The sequence below is a fragment of the Diospyros lotus genome, chromosome 11 (genome assembly GCF_014633365.1).
Source record: "Diospyros lotus cultivar Yz01 chromosome 11, ASM1463336v1, whole genome shotgun sequence".
NCBI lineage: Eukaryota > Viridiplantae > Streptophyta > Magnoliopsida > Ericales > Ebenaceae > Diospyros > Diospyros lotus.
The window spans coordinates 20,837,499-20,861,176 of NC_068348.1; the positions used below are offsets into that span (position 1 = coordinate 20,837,499).

The window sequence follows — 23,678 nt, forward strand, 5'->3', positions numbered from 1 at the left end:
CAAAATGAACCTCCAAAATTGATGAGAAAGACACTTGAAACTCACATAGATAATTTCCCGATATATTCTTGCATTCATCATCTTTCTAGAGGCCAATAGTTTTATATTTATAGTTTTTAATCTTCTCTACAAAAAAACCTAGCTGTTGGGGGTTAAAATGGTAAGGTGACACTGCAAAAAAGTAATCATTAGTAAATTTCCAATATAAATGATGGACAATTTTAAAATGCAATCTACAATTTGGTAAAACTAGTAGATAGTTTAATGAAACTTTTGATTGTAAATGTTATAGAAACGGCCAATAACAAATAACAGAGAGCGTGTATTTTGTATAGTCAATTGTTTCAAGAACTAATCAACTATTTTGGGAGTCTGTCAATAGTATACAAAGTCTTGTTGACAGTTTTGACATTTGACTTTGAAATACAAGATCAAAATGAATGTTTCAAGTTTATTTATTTATCTTTTTAAAACTTTAACAATGTTTTAGGATCCACAAAATTCTATTGATTTGAAGGACAAGTTCAAAACCATTTTCAAGAATTGTTTAAGATCAAAATCTTAAAGTTTCAAGACACTTATTTCAACATGACCAAAACCTTTAAGTCCAATATTATCAAAACATCATTAAAATCATGTCAACAATAGATTCAATGATTCCCTAATATTTCTTCCATTTTCAAGTTTTTTTTTTTTTTTTTGTCATTTTAAAACTTGATTATATTTTTAGATCCGCAAGACTTAAAAAGACAAATTTAGAACATTTTCAAGAGCTTTTCAAAATAGTTTGAGAAACAACACTTATTAAAGTTTGTTGTAATGATACTCATTATTAAAATCATGTCAAAATTAAACCAACAATCGTTTCTTTTTTAATGATGGCAAAACATTAGTAGGATTTTACCACTTCTATATATTCTACTTCTTATTTTGATGGTATATGTTATGATCATTAGAGAAAAATAAATTGTATTTATATGACATCCATTGATTATAGATTATGGAATATTGTAAAAAAATGAATTTATTTTAAAGCCAAAATTGAAATGGGATGAGCATAACAAAATGAGTTTTTCTTTAAACATTAGAGCCATGCATATTTTGCGTCATACTTTAAATGAGAATGATCATGCTAAAATTTCTAGATGCTCAAATGCAAAATATATATTAAATACTCTTGATTCAATATATCTTACTAATTGATATTATGAAATTGTTGATGGTGTACAAAGGGAAAATGAAAAAATCTATTGTTAAACTACACAAGTTGATAAAATTATCCAGGGCTATTAGTACCAAAAACTCAAAACTTTTCGAGTTGTGGCGATTTTATCCAATCCTTTTAATTTTGGCAATTAAGGCCAAATTTGCAAAGTTAGTAGCAATTTTATCCAAATTGAAAAATGGGCTGCCTAGCCGTTATTTTAATGGTTATTTTTTTTTTAATAAAATGTTAAATACATTTGTTTTAGTGTGTGAGTTTAATTTTATATTTTTTATAATAAAATGTTAAATACATTTTTTTAGTGTGTGAGTTTAATTTTATATTTTTTTTAATAAAATGTTAAATACATTTTTTTTAGTGTGTGAGTTTAATTTTATATTTTTTTAATAAAATGTTAAACTGTTATACAAAGTTATATTTAATAAAATTATATAACCGGGCAGCCCGTTTTTACAATTTGGCTAGAATTGCAGAATTGAAAAAATGTGCTGCTCAGTCATACAATTTTGTTAAATACAGTTTTGTATAACAATTTAACATTTTATTATAAAAAAAATGTATCATTCAAATATAATATATTTGCACCTTTTTAACATTTTTTTTTGCACCTTTTTAAGGAAGTATAATATTCTATCTTGTATTTCAAAAAATTCTGATGAATGTATATGTGTGTATTACTTTAGTTGCCTTTATAAAATAATTATTTATTATTGCTTATAAAATAACTTTGTTATCTGTTGAAATTTTTTAGTTGCCTTCATAAAATAATTATTTATTATTGCTTATAAGATAACTTTGTTATCTGTTGAAATTTTTTAGGGACTGTATAAAAATAAAATGAGAGTGGGGGTAATTTGTTGTGAAGCTATCTAAAAAATTGGTTTGAGATGGAATGGACTGTTCGTTTGGAGCTATTTAAAAAGAAAGTGAGGGTAATTTATTTAGTTGATTTTACTACAACAAAAAAATTAAACTCACACACTAAAAAAATGTATTTAATATTTTATTATAAAAAAAATTGTTGTTAAAATAACGGCCGGGCAGCCCTTTTTCCAATTTGGATAAAATTGCTACTAACTTTGCAAATTTGGCCTTAATTGTCAAAATTAAAAGGATTGGATAAAATTGCCACAACTCAAAAAGTTTTGACTTTTTGGTGCTAATAGCCCAATTATCCATATCAAAAGTTAATCTACTCATCAACAAATGGAGGATGAAAAAAAATAGGTCAAATATATATTTTAACCCTCGTACTTGCACGTTTTTTTTATTTACACATTCGAATTTTTTATTGTTTCAATTATATTACTGCACTATGCATTTCAAGTCAATTATACCCTTAAATTTTTTGTTGTTTCAATTACACTCTTGAACTATGCTTATTTAATTATCCTCAATAAATTTATTTTGTTGTTTCAATTACACCCTTATACTATGTTTATTTAGTTATTATCAATAAATTTGTCGATGTATGTAATTGAGTCAAAATTGCATAGTTCGGGGGTGTAATTGAAATAACAAAAAGTTTAGAGATATAATTGACTTGAAATTACAAAATTTAGGAGTGTAATTGAAATAACAAGAAGTTCAAATGTCTAAATGAAAAAAATATGCAAGTATAAAGGTCAAAATATGTATTTGACCAAAAAGAATCTAAAAAAATTCTACAAGATAGCTCTCATGCCTCAAATGAAAGCTCAAACTCAAATGCATATGTCATTCCTAAAGAAGAAGATAAGATAACCTCTACTTCTGCTTATATTTTTTTATCACGATACTTTTCAAATGAAGAGTTATTAAATGCTTTCAATAAATTATAAGTTAGATTTAAAAATCTTTGTTTGGAGAACAAAACTCTTCAAAAAAATAATTGAATTTGTTATCAAGTAAGTTGGAAACTTTACAAGTAAAGAATCAATATGTCATTACCCCAAAAAAGAGTTTTCAAAGGAAGAAGATTTTCACAAAACTCAATACAAATCTTCTAACAACGCCTTAAATAAGAAATCTAAAAAGCAATTATCAACCGCAATTATAATTATAATATTATAGAGGATTTTAAATTCATGTGTTCATAATAGAAGTGTTCATTACTCTAAAAAAGCAATTATCAACAACTCATCTTTACACATCTCTCATGTTCAAAATATTATATATTTTTACTATTGCAAGTTCCATCACATTGCACATAATTGCTCTCTTAAAAGTAAGTCATCGATCCAAGAAAGAAAAATATAACTAAAATACATCATGACTTACATTTTGAGCTAAACAACATAACTAAAATATCTAAAATACTATTCACCTAAAGTGATAAGGTAAGACAATGTAAAACGATAAAACGCATGGCTAGAATACCCCACCCAAGGTCGTGAGGCGGTGCGAGACAGTAAAACATGAAAAGTATTTTTATCATTTGTAATGTATTGTGTAGCTCAAAGAGTACCAATAACATGATCCAAAATAAATTGAAGATACAAGACTATCTAGTGTTTCTCATACTAACTCCAAGGATCCGAGCAAGTTTGGATACAAAAGTAAATAAAAATTGAAATCAGCCATAAATAGAAAAATAGAGTAAATTATGCTGCGGGAAACTCAAAAATGAAAACGGGAAATTGCAAAACAAAATACAATATTAGAACGTAAAACAACCAAAAGAAATGTAGAATTAAAGATTGGAAATTTTTGAATTAGTGATGTTTTTATCATAAGAGTTGCCCAAAAACATCATATAAATGTCACATTTAAAAGAAAAATAATTTAGGGGGCACAATATTAGTTAAATATATAGAAGCAACATAATATGACCACACTTATATAAAAAATTATTTTCCTTACACGTCACGTGTAAATGCATGTGATAAGAGAAAAACAACTAAAAACATATTTACAGGTATGTTTGTCACATGAGTAAATGTGTGACTTCAATTACCTTTAATTGAAATTAGAACAAGATGAAAAATGAAGTTAGTTATCTACAGGTATATGATGAATCCAAGAACTGCATAAAGAACATTTCATGACCATAACTTGAAGCAGATAGCAGCCAAAGCAGCAAGCAGAGACGGATGAATCGGGCTTCTGCTCTGTCAGTTGCCTATAGATCAAATGAATAGGTCAAAAGCAGTTTCTGGATGTAAGTATTTACAGCTCTATCTCTCAACTCAGTAATCATATGCACTCGACTAGACTCAGCTCCACAAAATTTTGACCAAAAGGTGCTCCATGAATTACTACTACATGGAAACGAGTGTGATGAAACAAAGGACTCTGTAAACGAAATGAAATTTTGTCCATGTTTGAAAGCCTACTACCACAAACCAACCCAAGCATCTACATAGTGCCATCGGTTGATGGGCGACGCCACTGTAGATGAGATCTGGGATAAAAGGGTCTGCCAACGGCTGCTTTCCTGTTGATTGGGGAAGATTGTGCTGGGGACAGCTGCCCAGTACTACTCTCGGGTGCAGCCAAAGACAAAGTAGCTTCATGTGCCTTCCTTACAACCTGGACAGAAACTGTATCTTCAAGAACATAGCAGTAATAACAAAACAAAATGATAAAAGAGTAAAACAATCCCTCCCTCTCTCTCTACAAGTTACTTCTTTATTCAGCGGTTCAATCTACAATTGTGATTTTCAAGGCTACGTTGCTATTATATTGTTGTACAAAGGGAATAGAAATATAATCAAATAGTTCTATAGTAGCTCAAAGGTCTTGTATTTATTTGTGCCCCCGGGTCCCTTGCCCAAAACACAGCTCAAGATAACTGTTACCAAGGAAGCCTCAAGGTGTCTCAGCCTTAAAGTTTACCTTCCCAAGGGGAAATAGGTTGTCAAGGTCCAGTCTAAGTGGTAGGACTAATATTACTTAACACATAAACCTAACAAATGCTACACGATGGAGAAGGGGAAAGGGGGTACCAGTTATGATTTTAGTTTATTCCTCGTGTGCACATCAAAGTTGGGAACCTCCATAACTCAATCTACACCAAAGTATAGCACTATCTTACAAGGACCTCTCCGCAGTGAAAAAGAGAATCCCTTGTTACTATTTTCTAATTGTAACCATCACTTGCTAATCCAAACACCTATCATAACAATAAACTATGGAGACTTTCATCTTTGAGATGTAAAGAATTGCTTACCTTAAGAAACCTTGAAAAGAATGAGGTCCCACTCAATGCCAATGCTTTATCAACAGACTCCATGTTAGAAAATGTCACGTGCGCAGAGCTAGACAAGAAGTACCAAATTTTATCACTAAACAGTTACAGTCTCAACACATGACAAGCATACATTTATATATGCATAAATGCATATAGTGTAGATAGAATGATATCATAAAAAAAAAGGCATTTACCCTTTCAGTTGACCATTCATTTTGTCAGTCAAAATTACGACATTGACAACCACTCCACACTTGGAAAAATGCAATGATAAATCTTCCTTAGTTGCAGCAAAATGCACCTGATAACACAGAAGTTAGAAAGGAATCATTCTCCTGAAACATTTACTAAAACAAACTTAAGCTTAATAGAGGATGGAAAATAGAAATATATTTTTGAAGGTCCCTGGAGCCATATAAGTCGTATTCTTATGGGAGCCAACCAAAAGACCCTTGGGGCCACCACTAATGGTTATCAGCGTATAATGGGACTAATATTGCTTGGAACATTGAACAGCCTGACAAGCCTGAGAGTCTGAGTTTTGAATAAGAAACCATCCACATCCTACAATTAAATCGAGGTTTAACTGTATCCCTCCCATTACCCCAAATTAGGTCTAATACAGTCTGAAATCGCACCCCAAATTAGGTCTAAATACAGTCTATCCCCCCCCAGTACCCTCATGATATCATGGACCGGCCTACTTTGTCTTTCTATTTTCTTCCCCCTCTTTAGTCAACTAAACTAAGCCTTTCCAACCATTAGGTAACAGCTACTTGGTGTATCTCTTTATACCACCTTTTATCTGTAACATCCCGCTTGAGCAATAGGAAGATCCGGAACAACTTACCCCCTAATGGACCTACACGAACTTCCCAGGGGGGTCACCCATCTAGTGTTGTTTCCTTTCTTACACTATCCTCGATATATACTAACTTCTCTGGGCTCTCGGGGTATTACATTATCAATGGCCATAACTTCTATTAAACCCCAATTTATTAATCCTTTGATTATTACCACAAAGAATGTTAACTTTGGCCTCCCTTGAATACATTATCCTCAACTTGGATGGCCCTGATATCACATCTAGCTTGCTCACTCATCCTTCACTTTAAATTGATGCAGTCATAACAGCATCTGAATTTCTAATTTTCACTTTATGGCCACCAAGAGGGCCAGAAACTATGCATCTTTTCACCATGGATAACCAAAACCATGCATCTACACATCATGGACAACCACCAAGTTGCCAAAACATTCAAAAATATTATCATCAATCCAGTATTCATGTGCTCAACCGTGATAATAGCCTCTAAGGGAAAGACTATATAGTCCTACTGCTCCCAGGGTTCTGTTACGTGGATCCCTCCACTTACAAGCACAGACTAGCCCAGCAGCTTTAGTTTTCGGTAAGTACAGTTAATAGAGCCCTAACCATAGACAGCAACAGTACCATCATTCACCATTTAGCCACATCTACGACCCATATATTACTTAATTACATGAGCAGCATCAATTAACCACAAAGAAATGAAAAAAAAAAAAAAGTGCTCTAAGTGTCTGAGGCTTCCTATTTTGCAAGGGTCAGGGTAGCTTCATAATTGCACACAACCTTCCACTTGCTTTTTTGCAATGGGTTGTTTCCCAACTCAAACCTGTGACCTTAACTCCTTTAATTCTATGTAAGACGATTACATTAAAAAATTGCTTTTATGGACAGGGACAATTTGTAGAAAGGCAGTAACCATTACCTCTCTGCCACATCAGCAACTGCTTTGTTTTCCAATTAATAAGAAACTAAAATTAAAAACTCTCAAAAAGATGCAGTGACAGGATAATAAACAAAAAAAAGCATCAAATAAGAATACATCCAAGAGCTTTGACAAATGTTTTCAGACAGTACAGAAACCTATTTCAGCACTAATGCCTTGCAATCCTCCACAAAACAACTCTCTATCCTAAAGAAGCAACCATTTCAGCTTTAAGAATATCAACCCAGCCAGTAGAAGAATATATATTAATGCACAGTACCACAAACCATCTCAAAAAACTCCATTTCCTATTTGACCACAGTTGCCAATTAAGCATGTTAGAATATCTTGGGAATATTGCTACAATATTTTATAGATCTTTTATATATTCTAAATCTTTCCATAGTTGTTAGTTACCTTTTTAGGCAAGTCAAAGACCTTATATATACTCATTGTATACCTTCAATGGTAATATATATGAAAACAATGCAATACAATACTCATTTCACTTTTAAATGGAACCAAAGCCATATGCCAAACCTAATAATCCTAACCAGAACCAGCCATCCTCACCGACACCTTATTGGCCATTGTTCTCACCGGTCACATACTCTCAGCTAGTCATTCCCCCTGTTTCAGAGCACAGATTGCAGCCCTATAGATCGTGATCGCACCCACTCCTTCCTTTTGCAATCAGCACAACTGCTGTCTCCTCCTCCAATAGGTGCGCAACCTTCAGTCATTGATTGCTGATCAAACATTGCAATGGTGTTTTTAAAGGCTCTAAGTACACTCAAGCACAAAGGCCTTCTAGAGCTTATGCATGAAGCACTATTCCACCGCCGAATCAGAACACTTCCATTAGAAAGAAGTATGGAGGCTCTGCCATTAAAGCGACATGTTGTGATGACTAGGAGTTCTATTGAAGATCCAAATGACTGAGACATGACAGGGTGACTGGGACACATCAGGGCATGCGACTGGATGTGCTGTGGGGGTGCAATTGGCTAGCCATGTGGGAATGACCACGCGAGCTGCATGGCACAGCATGAGAGGACCCCCCATGAAGAGTCACCACATGGTGTGCTGAGAGGATGTGTCACGTTCCTAGGGTTCAACCTAGGGTTTGGGAGATAATAGGAAGGAATTGGGGAGAGAGATCAGAAGAAATGGGAGGGAATTAGAGAAGAACAGAAACAGAGAGGGAGAATAGGGAGGACCGAGAGAAAGAGTGGGAAACTAAGAGAGAGTCTGAAAAATCATATTTCATTCAATAATTGGTTGTTCTTTGAATCAGATTGGATCAGTCTTATATGCTGATCCGGTAGCTAGGTTTGGCGCCAATAGGGTTGCCAATTATTCAAATGAATACAGCTGGAGGTTGTTACAATACAACTAAAGAAATTCCACTATTATCTAATTACTACTATGTCCTTGGATCATGACAGGATACACTACATGGAAGCCTAGCAAGCAGATTTTGAAGGTTCCAGAATTATCCAAAGGGAGATGGAATACAGATGTCCATTGTAGAGTTGTAGATAAGGACCAAAAGTGGTATTTTGGTCTTTTGCACTCTAGCTTGAAAACTATAAATAGGGGGTCACCTCTGAGTTGTAGTCATTCCATTCTCAATAAAGTTTTTAGAGTTTCTCTACAAGCTCTCTCTTACTCTCTAGAGTTCTTTTGTGGTGGTTGTTCAAGGTTTCAAGCAATGAGAAGATCCAAAGGCAGGTGCAGGTCGGAGATCAGTTGACTTAGCCATTACTAGGAGGGCAATTGTGAGCTAAGTGCCAGCACAGTTGGCTTCGTGATTCCATGGTCATAACAGCATGCTCAACCAAAACAAAGTGCAAATGTTAGAAAAAATAAAGGGAGAATATTACTAGATTATAGGCGTGTTAAGACAAAAATTCATGCTAAAAGCGAACAAAATAGGATCATCCTCCTCATCAGTGCCATCTAATTGATTTTTCAACCAAAAATGGCCGTGAACTAGAAGTTCAAGTGGGCATTCTAGTTGTTAAATTGCCGCCTTAATTTGCTTGTAATATTAAATCTAGACTCATCAACTCTAACTATATTAGAAACACCCCATGTCAAATAATAATGATAAAAATTGTTCTCTTCTACAACACTACAAGATATTTATATAATAGATGGGTGAGTTTTGGTGTATTAGGGTACAAAATAACTTCTTTACTAAAAACAATAAAAATTAAAAATAAAAAAATTAGCATACTTTGCACTTAACAAAATAACATGTGCTTTTAGCACTTTAGCTGCATTTTATCACATGTGCTTCACTTTGACAAGAAAAGGCACTAGAACTGTGCTTCACACTTTTTTTCCACTAACGCTTTAACAACACTGCATCATACACACCTCCAGATTGAGCAACTTTCTTTCAAAACACAACCTCTAATCGTGTGAATTCTAATCGCCACTTTTACTGCTTCCTCTAGCCAAAGACATACATCATGATATCTACATCAATAAGCAATGTTACTTCACTTAGGCACTTGGTATCCAAACACAAGTTAGCTAACTTCTTAGCTTCATGAGTTTGAGGGTGGATGTTAGAATATCTTGGGAATATTGCTATAATACTTTGAGAATAGTTACAGATCTTATAATATCTTGGGAATATTTTGAAAATATCTTGGGAATATTGCTATAATATTTTGGGAATATTTTTTGTAATCTTTCCATAGTTGTTTATTACCATTTTAGGTTAATCCTTATTACCTTTTTAGGTTAGTCAAAGACCTTGTATATGTACATTGCATGCCTTCCAGTACAACAAAAGAATACAATATTCTCTTAGTTTAACACAGCACAACAAACATATTCCAAAACATTGCCATAAAGCAAGCCCTATATTTTTCCAACAACAACATGGGTTGGTCCAATATTCACACCATCTACAAATAAAGTGGCACTAGATAAACAAAAAGAATATAAAATTTCAATAAAATCTAAACAGATTATGAATATCATCTCCTCGTCACTCAGTAAAAAAGAACCTGCAGTTCAGAACTAGTTCCTTCACTACCTAGTTGAAATTTCAAAGGCAAATACTCACTCCTCAGGAGCACTTTACCGAAGGTAGCCAAGTGCCATACTTGCCATTCCTTTTAGACCACCTCTGTAAGCTGCCCATATAAGAAGCAATTCAACAGTTTCCACAATGAAAAGCCCATGGTGTCCAAGCAAATCTGCACTAGCTGCAAACTCCCGATAAATGGGACATCCTTTGTGGAGCCAATTTCTATGAATGAATTGTTTGACTCCCATTGAGGAATACCTCTTCCTTTTCAGTAAAAATAATTTTAGAGGCTGCCAAAGCCTAATTGCTTGAATTCAAGTGTATTACCCTTTAAAAGATCAAAATGTACGTGCAATAGTCACAATTGAACATATTGTAAAATCTCTAGGAGAAACTTAATATATTTCATATCCAAACTATGAACACAAACAGCTCTGTTGTAGAGAGAAAATACAACAACAAAAGGAAAGATACAAGAAAAGAAAGGACAGATAATCAGCAATAAGGAAGAAAGGAAAGATATATATAAGATCCTAATTCTAGATTAGGAATTAATCCTAACCAAATCTCCATTGCCTTAATCTTGGATATCCTCATAATCCAACACTCCCCCTCAAGCTGGAGAGTGTATGTCAATCATTCCCAACTTGCTTACTAAATCCTCGAACCTCTTAGTTGCAAGCCCTTTAGTTAACATATCTGCCACTTGGTCTTTAGATGAAACATAGGATATGTTGATCAAGCCTGCATCCAACTTCTCTTTAATGAAGTGTCGGTCTATTTCAACATGTTTTGTCCTGTCATGTTGAACAGGATTATGGGCAATACTGATGGCTGATTGGTTGTCACAGAACACCTTGATTGAGCCTTGAACCCTAATCTTCAAATCTTCTAGGATGATTCTTAGCCACAACACCTCACATAGTCCAAGAGCCATCGCTATAAATTCAGCTTCCGCACTTGATCTTGACACAACACTTTGCTTCTTGCTCCTCCATGACACAAGGTTTCCACTGAGAAATACACAATATCCACTAGTTGATCTCCTATCAATAAGAGATCCTGCATAGTCTGCATCTATAAACCCCTTAATATCCAGCTCTTCTCCTGATTTAAACAAGATCCCCTTACCTAGGGTAGCCTTCAAATAGTTTAAGATCTTCCTTACTACTTACATATGTTCTTCTGTCGGGTTGTGCATGAATTGGCTCACAAGGCTAATTCCAAAGGCAATATCAGGTCTAGTGTGAGACAGGTATATCAGACGGCCTACCAGCCTTTGGTATCTACCCTTATCTACTGGTTGACTATTATGATCAACTCCCAACTTGCTGTTAGGCTCTACCGGCACATTAGATCCTCTCCCTCCTGATACCACTGTCTCAGCTAACAAGTCCAGCACATATTTCCTTTGGGAGATAAATATTCCAGCTTTCAAATAAGCAACTTCAATCCCTAAGAAATACTTGAGAGAACCAAGGTCTTTAATCTCGAATTCCTTGGCTAACTTGTCCTTGAGAATCTTCTGTTCCTCTGCATCATTTCCTGTGACTATTATGTCATCTACATATACCAATAGAGCAGTAACCTTCTCTTTGTCTGAATGCTTGAAGAAGAGTGTATGATCACCCTTGCTTTGGTTATATTCCATATCTGTCATGGCCTTGGAAAACCTACCAAACCATGCTCTTGGGGACTGTTTGAGCCCATAGAGTGCCTTCCTTAGTCTGCACACTTGCCCTGCTTCCCCTTCCTGAAATCCAGGGGGCAATTCCATAAAAACTTCTTCGTCCAAATCTCCATGTAGAAATGCATTTTTTACATCCAACTATTGTAGGCTCCATCCAAAATAAGCTGCTAATGATAAAAGAATTCTCACAGTTGCCATTTTTGCCACAGGGACAAATGTCTCGAGATAGTCTATGCCATATGATTGAGCGTAGCCCTTGGCAACCAATCTAGCTTTGTATCTCTCTAGGGTCCCATCGGCATTGTATTTGATATTGAAAATCCACCTGCAGCCAACTGGTGTAACACCCTGTGGTTGAGGTACTAAGTCCCATGTATGGTTCTTCTTCAAAGTTTTCATCTCTTCCAACATGGCTTGCCTCCAGTTCAGATCTTTTAGAGCCTCTTCAACTGACTTGGGGATTTCAATGGAGTCCAAGGATACTAAGAAGGCCCTGTGATTCTGGGAAAGACGATGATAGGACAAGAAGTTGGTTAATGGGTGTTGAGTGCAACTTCTTTTCCCTTTTCAAATGGCTATTGGTAGGTCTAGGTCATCAGGTTGAACTAAGGGTGAAGATTGAATGGGATTCATACCTTGACTAGGAGATGATGATGGTGCATGCTGGGGCTGTCTACGTTTGAATACATAAGGAGATCGCTTATACCTGACAAAGGATGATAGCTCTTGATTATCTTATTGCCCCTGCTCCTTCTCAGTCATACCTTAATTGAGGGCTGAGTCATGACTGTTATTTGGAGATTGAGGAGAGATAATAGGATGGCTAGGGGGGTGAGAAGATGTAAGAATAGGTTGAACAGAAGGAAAGAAGATGTCACTATCACATAAAAGGTTGTCACTAGAAGGGTGGTCACCTTGAACCAAAGTTTCCCCCTAGGGACCAACCTAGGATGAGCCAAAAAAAGGTGCAGATTTCACAAATGTGACATCCTTGGAGACATAAAATTTTCGAGTGAGAGGATGGTAACACTTGCACCCCTTTTAAGTGGGTGAATATTTAAGGAAAACACATTTGAGTGCTCGAGGATCAAGTTTATCACGGTGTTGTTTGGGAATGTAAACAAAGGATACACAACCAAACACCCGAAGGGGAAGAGGGGAATGTAAGAATTGATCGGGAAAGAAAGAGGATAGACAGTGTAAAGGACTTTGATTTTGTAACAACTTGGTAGGGACTCGGTTAATGAGATAGGCAGCTGTAAGGACTGCTTCCCCCCAGAAGGATTTAGGAACATTGTGATGATGAAGAAGAGATCGAGACACATTAAGGAGGTGTTTCATCTTCCTTTCAGCTACCCCATTTTGTTGGGGGGTATCAACACAAGAAGATTCATGGATTATTCCTTCTTGTTGGAAATATTGATGCAAGTGATGATTAAAATAATCCCTCGCATTATCAATTCTTAATCGTTTGATAGGTGAACCAAACTAAGTTGCAATCATTTTACAAAATGCTGAATGAAGGCAGTTACCTGAGGAGTCTTTGTGTGCAAGAGAGCATGCACCATCTTGTAAGGTCTTGAGGAACAGCTTCAACTTAGAGATCTCTTCAGTGTTTAAAAAATCAGCACCTGGAGCAGGCTCACTTTGGGTAGTTAATGCCTCTTCTTCTTGGCCCTTGCTGCATACATATGCCTAATTCTTGGCTGCCAGATTTTTAAAACTTCCCAAACGATTTAAAACCACTTCCTTTCCATGGAGCTTGAAGCAAGTCTCTCTAGTATGTCTTGGTTTATTGCAGAAGGTGCACCAGAGTGCCTCCTTGTTTGCAGCCCGAGACTGAAATTCTCCCCTTCCTGCTTTCATCCTTGATCCACCTCCTTTGTTGGACACCATGGCTGATTTTTCTAAACCAGTTTCAGTCACTACAGCAGCCCTTTGATTGGAGATCATGGCTGATCTTTCTGTTCTAGCTTCATGAAGCATTGTTGTCCTTCAATTCTCCTCACTTCTAACCATAGCGAAAACCTCATGGAGAGCTGGAAATTTGCACCCAAACTTGATCAAACTCTGAATTGAGGCCTGCTAGTAACTCAACCACTCTATCTCTTTCAAACATTTGACTAAGAGTTGCAACATCAACACTGCATACCATTTTAATATTCTGATAATGGTCTAACTCTAGCCATAAGCCATGCATCCTATTATAGTATTCAGTAACACTCATGCTCCCTTGTTTAGTGCTACTAAGTTTAGTTTTAACCTCAAATATAACTGATGCATCATGAATTTTGGAATAAGTCTATCGTATAGTTTCCCAAATCTCTCTAGCCGAACCCAAGAACATGTAGTTTTTACTTACCTCGGGTTGCATGGCATTCCAAAGCCATGACATGATTTGAGCATCTTCTACCTCCCATGGCTGGAAGTGCAGGATCTGTTGGTTTTGGTGGAGCCGAAATCAAATGGTTGTTTTTTCCTTTACTCTTGAGGAATGTTTGTACCAGTTGGGCCCATTGTAAATAATTCCTACCATCTAATCGGTAGGATTGGTGGATTCCGGGCAGCTCTCCAGTCCCTGATCCAGTTCCGGCTTCCATTGATTGAACCATTGGAGTTGATTCTCCAATTTTCAAATTTGGAGTCACGCTTGAAGGTTCGGACATGGCTGTTCCAGATGGAGAGGAAGAGATCGGATGTGATGAAGGTAAGTTGAACACCAGGAATGAGAGATAAAAATGTCGGAGGGCTGATCTGGAGAAGCTGGAGGCGAGAGGGTGGCGCACTGGCGTGTGGGGTCGGAGACGAACTGGGCAGTGACGCGTGACGGCACGTGAAGGATCTGACGGCGGTGGGTCTCCAGTGGTCGGTCAATCTGATAGTGGCGACCTCAGTGGCAGTGATGGAGCTGGTGGCCAGACAGTGCGCTAAAGGCACTCTTACCAGGTTAAGACCGATGGTGAAGAGGAACCCAATGAAAGGGTGGCAGCTGATGCAATGAAGGCACTAGGGTTTTAGTGTATCAGCCTATTAGGCTCTGATACCATGTAAAATCGCTAGGAGAAACTTAATATATTTCATATCCAAACTATGAACACAAACAGCTCTCTTATAGAGAGAAAATACAACAACAAAAGGAAAGATACAAGAAAGGAAAGGACAAATAATCAGCAATAAGGAAGAAAGGAAAGATATATATAAGATCCTAATTCTAGATTAGGAATTAATCCTAACCAAATCTCCATTGCCTTAATCTTGGATATCCTCATAATCCAACAAATACCCATAATTTTCAAGCTGAAGTCCCAATTAAGTTGAATTAAACTTAGTGATGAGATAGACCCTTAGCCTTATCTGTATACCAGACCAGGATTTTAGTCTTCAGTCCTTCTTGCCCTCTCAAATTTCAGTCAATGCCACCTATTTCAACCAACAGTTGAAGTAAAACTTTTTCTTAGTTTCCTCAGCTTCCAGTAATACAGACATTACCAAAGAAATTAAATTAAATCCAATAGTGCAACATTATTTGTAATTATTCCAGAAAAACCTGCATCTTAAAAATATCTTGAATAACAGAAAACAATGCATATGTTGAAATTCATCTATTAAAGAACTCCAATCAAGGTTTCTTTTGATTAGTTCTGTACCCCTTCCCTTGCAGTGTACAATTTAAAATTCTCCATTGAAACCCACATATATTTTGTCCCCTTCCTGTCCAGTATCCTAGGAAGTTTCAACTTCCAAGTAAAGTTCTATCCAGTCAGAAAGGTTTTACAGGTGCATTATACATGCTTAAGAACTCCTAGACTCACAAGTGAAAGATTTATTCACAGTTTTCAATAGCTCATATACTCATAGTTGAGTATGTAATTTCACAATTGTTACTCAAGCTTGAAGATACATTGGTCAAAAAGAGCCCACATGGGCTACATTCAGCTTGACTTATACCCAGCATAGAATCAGCAACCCACCGCAAAAATCCCAGTGGTTTAAATATGCTAAAAAGACCCATAAAGAATTTTGCATTAGGCATAAAGTTTTGTTTTTAATAGAAAAAAGAATAAAAATAGAAAACCAATAGCATAACCCATCATAAGAAAAGACAGGGAAAAAGTTCCATGAGGTTACATTAGAAACGAACACAGTTCTTGACTCCACATCTTCCTCAGAACGCTCAATTACACCTGCAAAAGCACAAATCTCAAAAATTGAGCCTTACCACTATATATCATCTCGATTAACTAGTTACAGTATGGATATACACAGAATTTACATCCAAACAAAGTAGTTTAATGACCCAAGTCTCCAGTAAGCCCTTAAAGTGTCCAACATTTATTGGACACACATTGATACATGGGGGACAAGCCCAATGGTGTATCTTAAATATTTTAATATTATTTTCATTACCAAATATGTCTAGAAACATGACAAACAAGCATCTCCATAGGTTGGACATGACATCCATTGGTTGAACATGCCTTTCTAAATAAGTTTTTTTTTTTTTTTTTTTTCTCAATAATCACACTTGGTTCAAGGTAGAGTGTACAGATTTCATAAGTCTCTATGTAAGGGATAAGAAGTACAAAATTGAGCTCTAGTTTCACTAAAATGACAGAACACTGATGATGGAAAAGGTGTAGGTTCTCTCCCCATCTCTCTCTCTCACACTCTCCATCTGACTCAATTTCTTTTTCCTTTTCCAACAAAACCATTATTCTTCCCTCAACACTTCTAGCCAACCTAATTCCAACACAGGTCACAAATTCAATAGTAGCCTTACTCCAATCAAAACCCTAATGACAACTGTGGGAAAATTTTATTATTTTTTATATTGAATGAATTTTTAAACTTTTCATGACCCCAAGGATAATTTAGTAAATATAATAGTAGGAGTTGGCATGCAATATACAATAATTGTAATTTCTTTTCCTTTCTTCTGTTATAGGGCTTTGTCCTATTCTATAGGCAGTTAGGCTAGTTGTTATATTGCACATGGGAGCATGTGGGAGGCTGTTAGGCTATATATAAGCCACAGCTGAGGTTGGGAAGGATTATGCTTGAATTGAATGAATGAAACTCTCATTTCTCTCTAAGATTTCTCTCCAATCTCCCTCTCGTTTCTTCTCTAATTCCTCTCACTCTTTCTACTGATTTCCCCCTTCCTTCAATTCTGATTTCTCCCCTAATTCCTATCACAATCCTAGCTAACCCTAGGAATGTGACAAACTTTTTATATATCAATATTTATATACATGGAATAGTATCTTGATATTGAAGCAGTGGTACTCTTTTACCAGTTTAGGTTTTTCTTTTTTCTATTATATTCTTAAAATTTACTAAAGGCAAACCCAGTGCATGAGGCTCCCTGCTTTGCGAGGGTCAGGAAAGAATCATTTTTCTAGGCAACCTTGATTTATCTTTCCTTTGCAAAGAGGTTGCGTCCATGATTCAAACACATGACCTTCCTATCAAAAAATAGCAATCTTACCATTGCAACCTCACCATTACTAATAAAAATATTAAGCGTATGTATATCCATATCCATGTTTGTTTTGTATCCATATTTATGCTTCTAATTATAATAGCCTAAGAAAAAGAATGTATTTCTCACATTCAAAGAAGGTAAAAGAATGGGATAATGCATTCAGCATGACATAAGTTAACATAATGTGTTGAAAATTTGGAATGTATTTCTCAAGTGCTAAATTTGAAATAGAGCATTTAATCCAACTATTGGAAATGCCTTACCAGAATCTGATGGTGCGTAGGGTTGTCCACCTCTTTTCATCTGTAGCTGCTTGGTTCTTAGCTTAGCCATCTCTAGTTCAATTTGTTGCAACTTTTGTTTCATGTCTTGTACTCGCTGCAAGAGGATAAAATAACCAATTTAAAATTTCCAATGTCAATATCAAACCACACATAATAAATAAACAAGAAACAGATTTTGTTTTCGCTTGGGGTTCTTGCCTTTGAATTCATCTCTTATTGTTCACAAAAATATAATCTCAAATCCAAGCTAAATGTAGAGCAGAATCAAATTTGATAGCAAGAAACATACTGAAACTAAATCTGGAGCAGTAGCCCCTGCACTTGAGTTCAATTTTCTAAAATCATGTGATCTTTCATGGTCTTGTTGGTTTATGCCACCTTTACCCACCAAAGAAACTGAAGGGGAACTGGGGCCAGAACTAATCTCACCAAAATGTCTCTTTCGTCGAATATTATTTGCTGCATGAAGTTTACTTATCATGTTGGCACCCTGCTCCAGTTTCCTACATTCACTGAGTTTATTGCCACTCTTATCAAGTTCATGAACTTCACTTGGACTTGAACAAATTTTGCTGTTGAGAGCAAGGTCTACTGAGGTACTTTGGTTGTAAACTTCTTGATCTTTCTCAGTGTTAACAGTAGTATGTTCATCAGCAGTCTCAGCATTATAAGAGAACTTTTCTTCACATGGCTTGCCCAATCTATCCCACACACTGACCCTAGACTTTTTGCTTTGGCAGGTTATTTGTTGAACTGGTCTTGGAGCACTTCTTGCAGAATCATCCACAGCATGAAGGTCCCCTGAAAGCAAAAATAATGAAAAAAAATATAAAGACAAATAACATTGGATCATCTACCAACTGCCTTTATACATATTCAAAATGAGTATTTATCTGTTTGTAGAACAAGAAGGCAGTTAAAATATAGTTATGTCAGCCATGCATGCATAAACTCATAAATCCAGGACCACTTTTGGGAAGGTTTCAGACTGCACTATACCAATAATAGAAAACTGCAAATTTCTCAAAGCTATTTCTCTTCCAGAAAAATCCAAAAGTGGGCCAGACAATTCATTGCCTTTATGGTTGACAATCTGCTGGACAACATGAATTGGTATTAGAAATACATGAAAAACGTATTAGGAAAAGGGTCTGCTTTGCTCACCTTCTTAGATTTATTGAGACATTCAAAGCTTACCTCTCCTCCAGTTGGAATCTGAGAATAGTCTCCTACTTCATGAGGCCTGTGCAACAAGGAATTATCATGAATACTTTCAGTTGCACCAATTTCCTTGGGAACTGCTTTCCACCCTTTTTGTGACTGTGTCGTATTGGTATTTACTCCATTCAAGTGGGTAATAGGACCTCCAACATATTCAATGCCTCTGCTAAACTCTGTACCACCTGAGGGAACAGGACTAGAAGCATCATCTGATGGATGGCAATAGTTCCCAATTATGGTCTGCAAAAGGTAAGTTACAAGATTTAGTGATGAGTAAAGAAACATTAATTGTGGAGGAAAAAAGAGACATAATTAGAAAGTAATACTATATTACCGGTGACCTATCAGCATTGCCATTATCATGATCATGGACATCCTTTAACATGCTGCTTCTCAAATCACTATCTGCACCTCTGCCATTAGGACTAGTTACAGTGACATCTTTTGTATCTATTAAACCAATACCAGAATTTGGTTGATGGGCAAACTCCAACAAGTGACACCACAGCCTACAAATATGAGACACACACTAAGCAACTTGAAATCTTCAGTTACTAAGACAGAAATGAATTTAAGAAAGATGCCCAAACCTTTAGGTGCCACTTAATAGAGCTTTCATTTTTCAGTTTTCCTTTTCATTTGCTTGTCTTTCATTTTCATTTTAAAAAAATAAAAACTTTAACACATTGTTTCATAGCCATGGTTTGTGTTCAATTTTTTGTTTGATTTTGTTTTTTTTTTCATTTTCTTCTTTTCCCTCTCCTGCCCTTCCCACCACAGGGAGGAGTCACTGACAACTCCTCCAGCAAGTTGCCAATGTCTCAGCCACTGCCAAAAGGTTGCGAGGCTACCCCTTTAAATCCTCTCAGGCAACTTTGGACAGAATAGGAGGAAGAAAGAAAATGAAAATTATGAAAAAGCATGTTTCTTGTTATCACTTTATCAAAAAGTGCTCAAAATTTTTGAAAATGAAAACATGCAACCAAATGCCATTTTCTGTTTTTGATTCATTATTTTGAAAATGAAAACAGAAAACTAAAATGGCTACCAAGCAGACCCTAAGAATCTCCCCATTAGGTAGGTTTGCAAATGCAAGGTTGAGGCAAAACCACTTCATGCATCCCCAATAACTCCTCCTTTTTCTTCATTAATTTGTGAGGTTTCAGAATTCTATGTGCCTAATTAGCAAAACAAAAAAATCCAGGAGTAACTATAACTAGAAAATGAATTATAACTGACAATCAGAACAAATTCAGTAACTATAGTACCAAGAGATAAACTCAGCACTTCTTTCCCCAAGAAATGCCTCCAGATCATCTCTTGCCTGAATCTGATGCTTTCCATTGCAAACTAGCACTATAATATACTCCTACAAGAGAAAAAAATATCGCATTATATGATAATAGAATAACATCTTAAAGCAGATGTATAATGTACTTCATTCATGCTACAGTAGAAAGTCATGATCAAGGGCAAAGGAAAAGATCAATATATATCCTATGCGTTATGCATCAGAAGTCAGAGAGAGAGAGATAAGCTGACAAGCAAGAAGACACGGGATTCATTTAAAATCCCATAAACTTGTGTTGCAATCTAGCAAACAGGGTTCTTTATAAGTTGTGTCCCTTCAGAACAAGGTCATTATCCATATTAAGTAGAAAAGAGTATCCATTGATGAATTAGATTGGAGGAGAAAGTTATTATAAAATGATTGCCTTTCCAATAACATCTGATCAAGGAACCATGAGAATTTAGTGGATTCTAAACATTAAAACAGTAAGTACTTCAGAAACTCCTATCAGTTATGGCAATCAGATTAGTAAGATATCCTTGTACAACCATTATTTGTTTATTTGCTTAAAAACATAAGCCTTCATCACTTAGGAAAAGGCTATCTAGGTCTAAGGAAAGACAAAATCAATCTGTAATACAGTTAAATGACCAAACTTAGGGTCAATAAAATTCATTTGTTGTCTTTAATTTCTTTTTTTGATTTTCATATTTTCTTTTAGTTTAGGGTCGTTTGACAAAGCTTTCAATTATCTGTTTTTAATTTCTAAAGTTTTCAATTTCATTTCAATTTTGTGTCCAGTTTTAGTTTTCATTTTTAAAAAAATGAAAAAAAATAGCATCTGACCACTTTGTTTTGTTTCTAGTTGTGTTTTTTTTTTTTTTTTTTTTTTTGTATTTTCTCTGCACCCCCTCCCACCATCAGTGCCAGAGATTGCCAAAGCAGTCCCTGGTGACTCCTTTGGTAAGTCGCTGGCACAAATCACTGGCAAGTGGCTACTGCCGTTGTATCGTCAGTGACCCCTTGTTCTTGTTTTCAAAATCTTTGTCAAATTAAATTGGATAAGTAAATGCAATTTTCTGTTTCTTTTTCATTATAACAAAATGAAAACTGAAAACTATAACCCTGCCAATTGGACCCTTACAACTTGTGTACGTATACCTTTTTTTAGGTTTTCTAAGAGGCTGTTCAGATAAATTATAAGCAAATTAGTCACAGAATTGTCCTAATTCTTTTCTTCCTATTGGCCTACGCCTTTTTGAATTTTTCTTTTTTTTTTGGATAGGTATCATTGCATAAGGCTATCCCTCCACTAATATAGTATTCGCTAACAAGTTCTTCATCTGTATAGTTCTCGTATAATATATTAGCATCTCTATGTTTATACCTAATTCTACTTTTTACCTTTTCATTGAACAAAGTTGATATTTAAGAAAGAAATTTTTACCCCCAAATGCAGAATTTACATCACGTCTAATACGTATTTTGGAAATAAATGCATCCTTATACCATCTAAAATGGGTAAGGTCAGTGAATTTTAGATTGATCAGGAGTTCTTTACTCCTATCAATGAAATGGAATGGGGTTCCAATAAATTGTTTAAATTTCCCAGCTGTTACTACTTCTTGCCCTTTCTCAAGTATATCTTCAATTTAGGTACAGGGTGTCATAGCCTCTATGGGATGATGTAATGATCCAGTATGCCCTCCCAACCAAATTCTCCAACCTCGATGATATTTCTAACACATCGACTTGCGCAAGAACATTGCGGAGATGGAGAGGGATAATAATTTGATTTGTTTTTAGATAAGAACAAAAAGTCTTCTTTATATTGTTTCAACTCGTCCAAATTAGGAATTTGGAAATATCATATTCTAAATGAGTTAGATTTTTCTTCCTGAAATCCTTTATTAATAGCTTATAATTTTGGAATTCTTTAAAATGAACATTTAATTGATAATAATATCACTATCAATTTCAAAGGGATTTTTAGTATAAATCCCATGAGGAAATATTATTGGCATTATCTTAAATTTCTTTGGCTTAAGATTTTCAAAATACACGGATTCTATTTCACAATTCTTATTTGAAATAAACAAAGTCATCTGGAATCCTAGACCTAACTTTATGCTCGGTACAAGTTTTAAAACAAGGTAGTACCACTTGAATGGGTAATACCTTGTTTGGTGCAAAAAGCTACGTGGGATTATCTAATCCCAGCACAAAATTATCCCATTGCAGTGGGATAAACTAAACCCACGCCCCCCTGGTATTATTTTATCCTGTCTCGGTGGGATTAAAAGTGTGCATCCTTTTGACTATTTTATCTTCTCTCATCATAAATGCCTCCTTTTTTTTATCTTCTCTCTCTCACATCACAATATCACTGGTATTGGCCACCTTCACCGACAGACCTCTCTCACAGACCATCAATTTCTTCTTCTTATTCCAGATCTAATTTTTGCCTCTTCCAATTTCTTCCTCTGATTTTTCTCCCAGATCTGATTTGAATACACGATGCTTATTCTGATCTCTTCATCTAATCTGCTTCAGATTTCTTCGTCTTCCAGATCAACGTTCTGCTTTTCTTCTTCCTCCACAATATATAAAAGGGTAAAATGCACTCAGACCCCTTGTGGTTTGGGTCATTTGCAAGGAGACCCCGTGTGGTTTAAAATGGTCTCTCAAAGACCTCATCCAAAGACATTTTTGGATCTTTGTGATTTAACGTCACTAGAGGTACCTATGGCTTAATTTTTGCTCAAACGCAATCCAATGTTCAAAAAAAGTAAACACAACACACAGCATGCTTAGGGCTTTTGTGTCAAAATCAGCAACTTTAGCTGAGTGCGATTAATGTGTCCTCCAAAAATAAGCACTTTTTATCAGATAATATGAATGGTTGGATTTGTTTAAATTTTTGCAATAATGTGGCTGCTTGAATGGAAACCTTATGATAGACCGCTGGTGCACCGGACCTACCAAAGACGCCACAAGCAGCAGCAGGCATGAAAATTAGAATAAGGGGTCAGCACATGCAGGTGTAATAACCAACATGTGCGCATGGGAGGGGTAGAATTGTAATTCACATGCTGAGGGAATAATCAGCATGTGAAAGAGAATTTAGTTAGAAAGGAGGTGAGGAGAGGTATAAATAACAGAGGAGAGGTACAAACCAGGCGCACCTAGGCAGATCTCATCCGCCTGGTTTGTTTCTAGGCGCCAGGCTTGCACCTGGAATCAAAGCGTGCCTAGGCGCGCCTTTAATAGCACTGCATCAGTCAATGACACTCCCAAGTTCATAGAAGTAACACAGGGTTTGCAATCTTCCATGGCTTCCTTTTTCAATAGATCTAAGGTATATTTTGATTGAGAGTGAGATATATACCATTAGCATCTCTATATGCTTCAAAACCTAGAAAATAGTTGACAAATCCTAAGGTTTTGAGTGCAAAATGTGTGTCCAAATCCTAAATGCAAGCTCGAAGAGCTATAGGGTCAGAACTCGTAA

At 35.8% G+C, this 23,678-nt stretch overlaps 1 protein-coding gene across 3 annotated transcripts in view; it reads right to left on the reverse strand.

Moving 5' to 3' along the window:
* Positions 1 to 4,072: 4,072 nt before the first annotated feature.
* The window catches only part of LOC127813246 (uncharacterized), a 33,159-nt gene continuing 13,553 nt past the window's right edge, over positions 4,073 to 23,678 (reverse strand). The window contains exons 2-11 of one of the 3 annotated variants that reach the window (XM_052354125.1): positions 20,145 to 20,245; positions 19,211 to 19,385; positions 18,820 to 19,116; positions 18,655 to 18,748; positions 17,945 to 18,456; positions 17,635 to 17,749; positions 16,015 to 16,070; positions 5,591 to 5,697; positions 5,376 to 5,463; positions 4,073 to 4,735 (exon numbers count right to left, since the gene is read on the reverse strand). In XM_052354125.1, the coding sequence (XP_052210085.1) occupies positions 4,562 to 4,735; positions 5,376 to 5,463; positions 5,591 to 5,697; positions 16,015 to 16,070; positions 17,635 to 17,749; positions 17,945 to 18,456; positions 18,655 to 18,748; positions 18,820 to 19,116; positions 19,211 to 19,385; positions 20,145 to 20,245 (1,719 nt within the window). In that variant the 3' untranslated portion in view covers positions 4,073 to 4,561. Of the gene's footprint in view, positions 4,736 to 5,375; positions 5,464 to 5,590; positions 5,698 to 16,014; positions 16,071 to 17,634; positions 17,750 to 17,944; positions 18,457 to 18,654; positions 18,752 to 18,819; positions 19,117 to 19,210; positions 19,386 to 20,144; positions 20,246 to 23,678 lie in introns of all 3 variants that reach the window. The other 2 variants (XM_052354127.1, XM_052354128.1) reach the window with 2 other exon arrangements.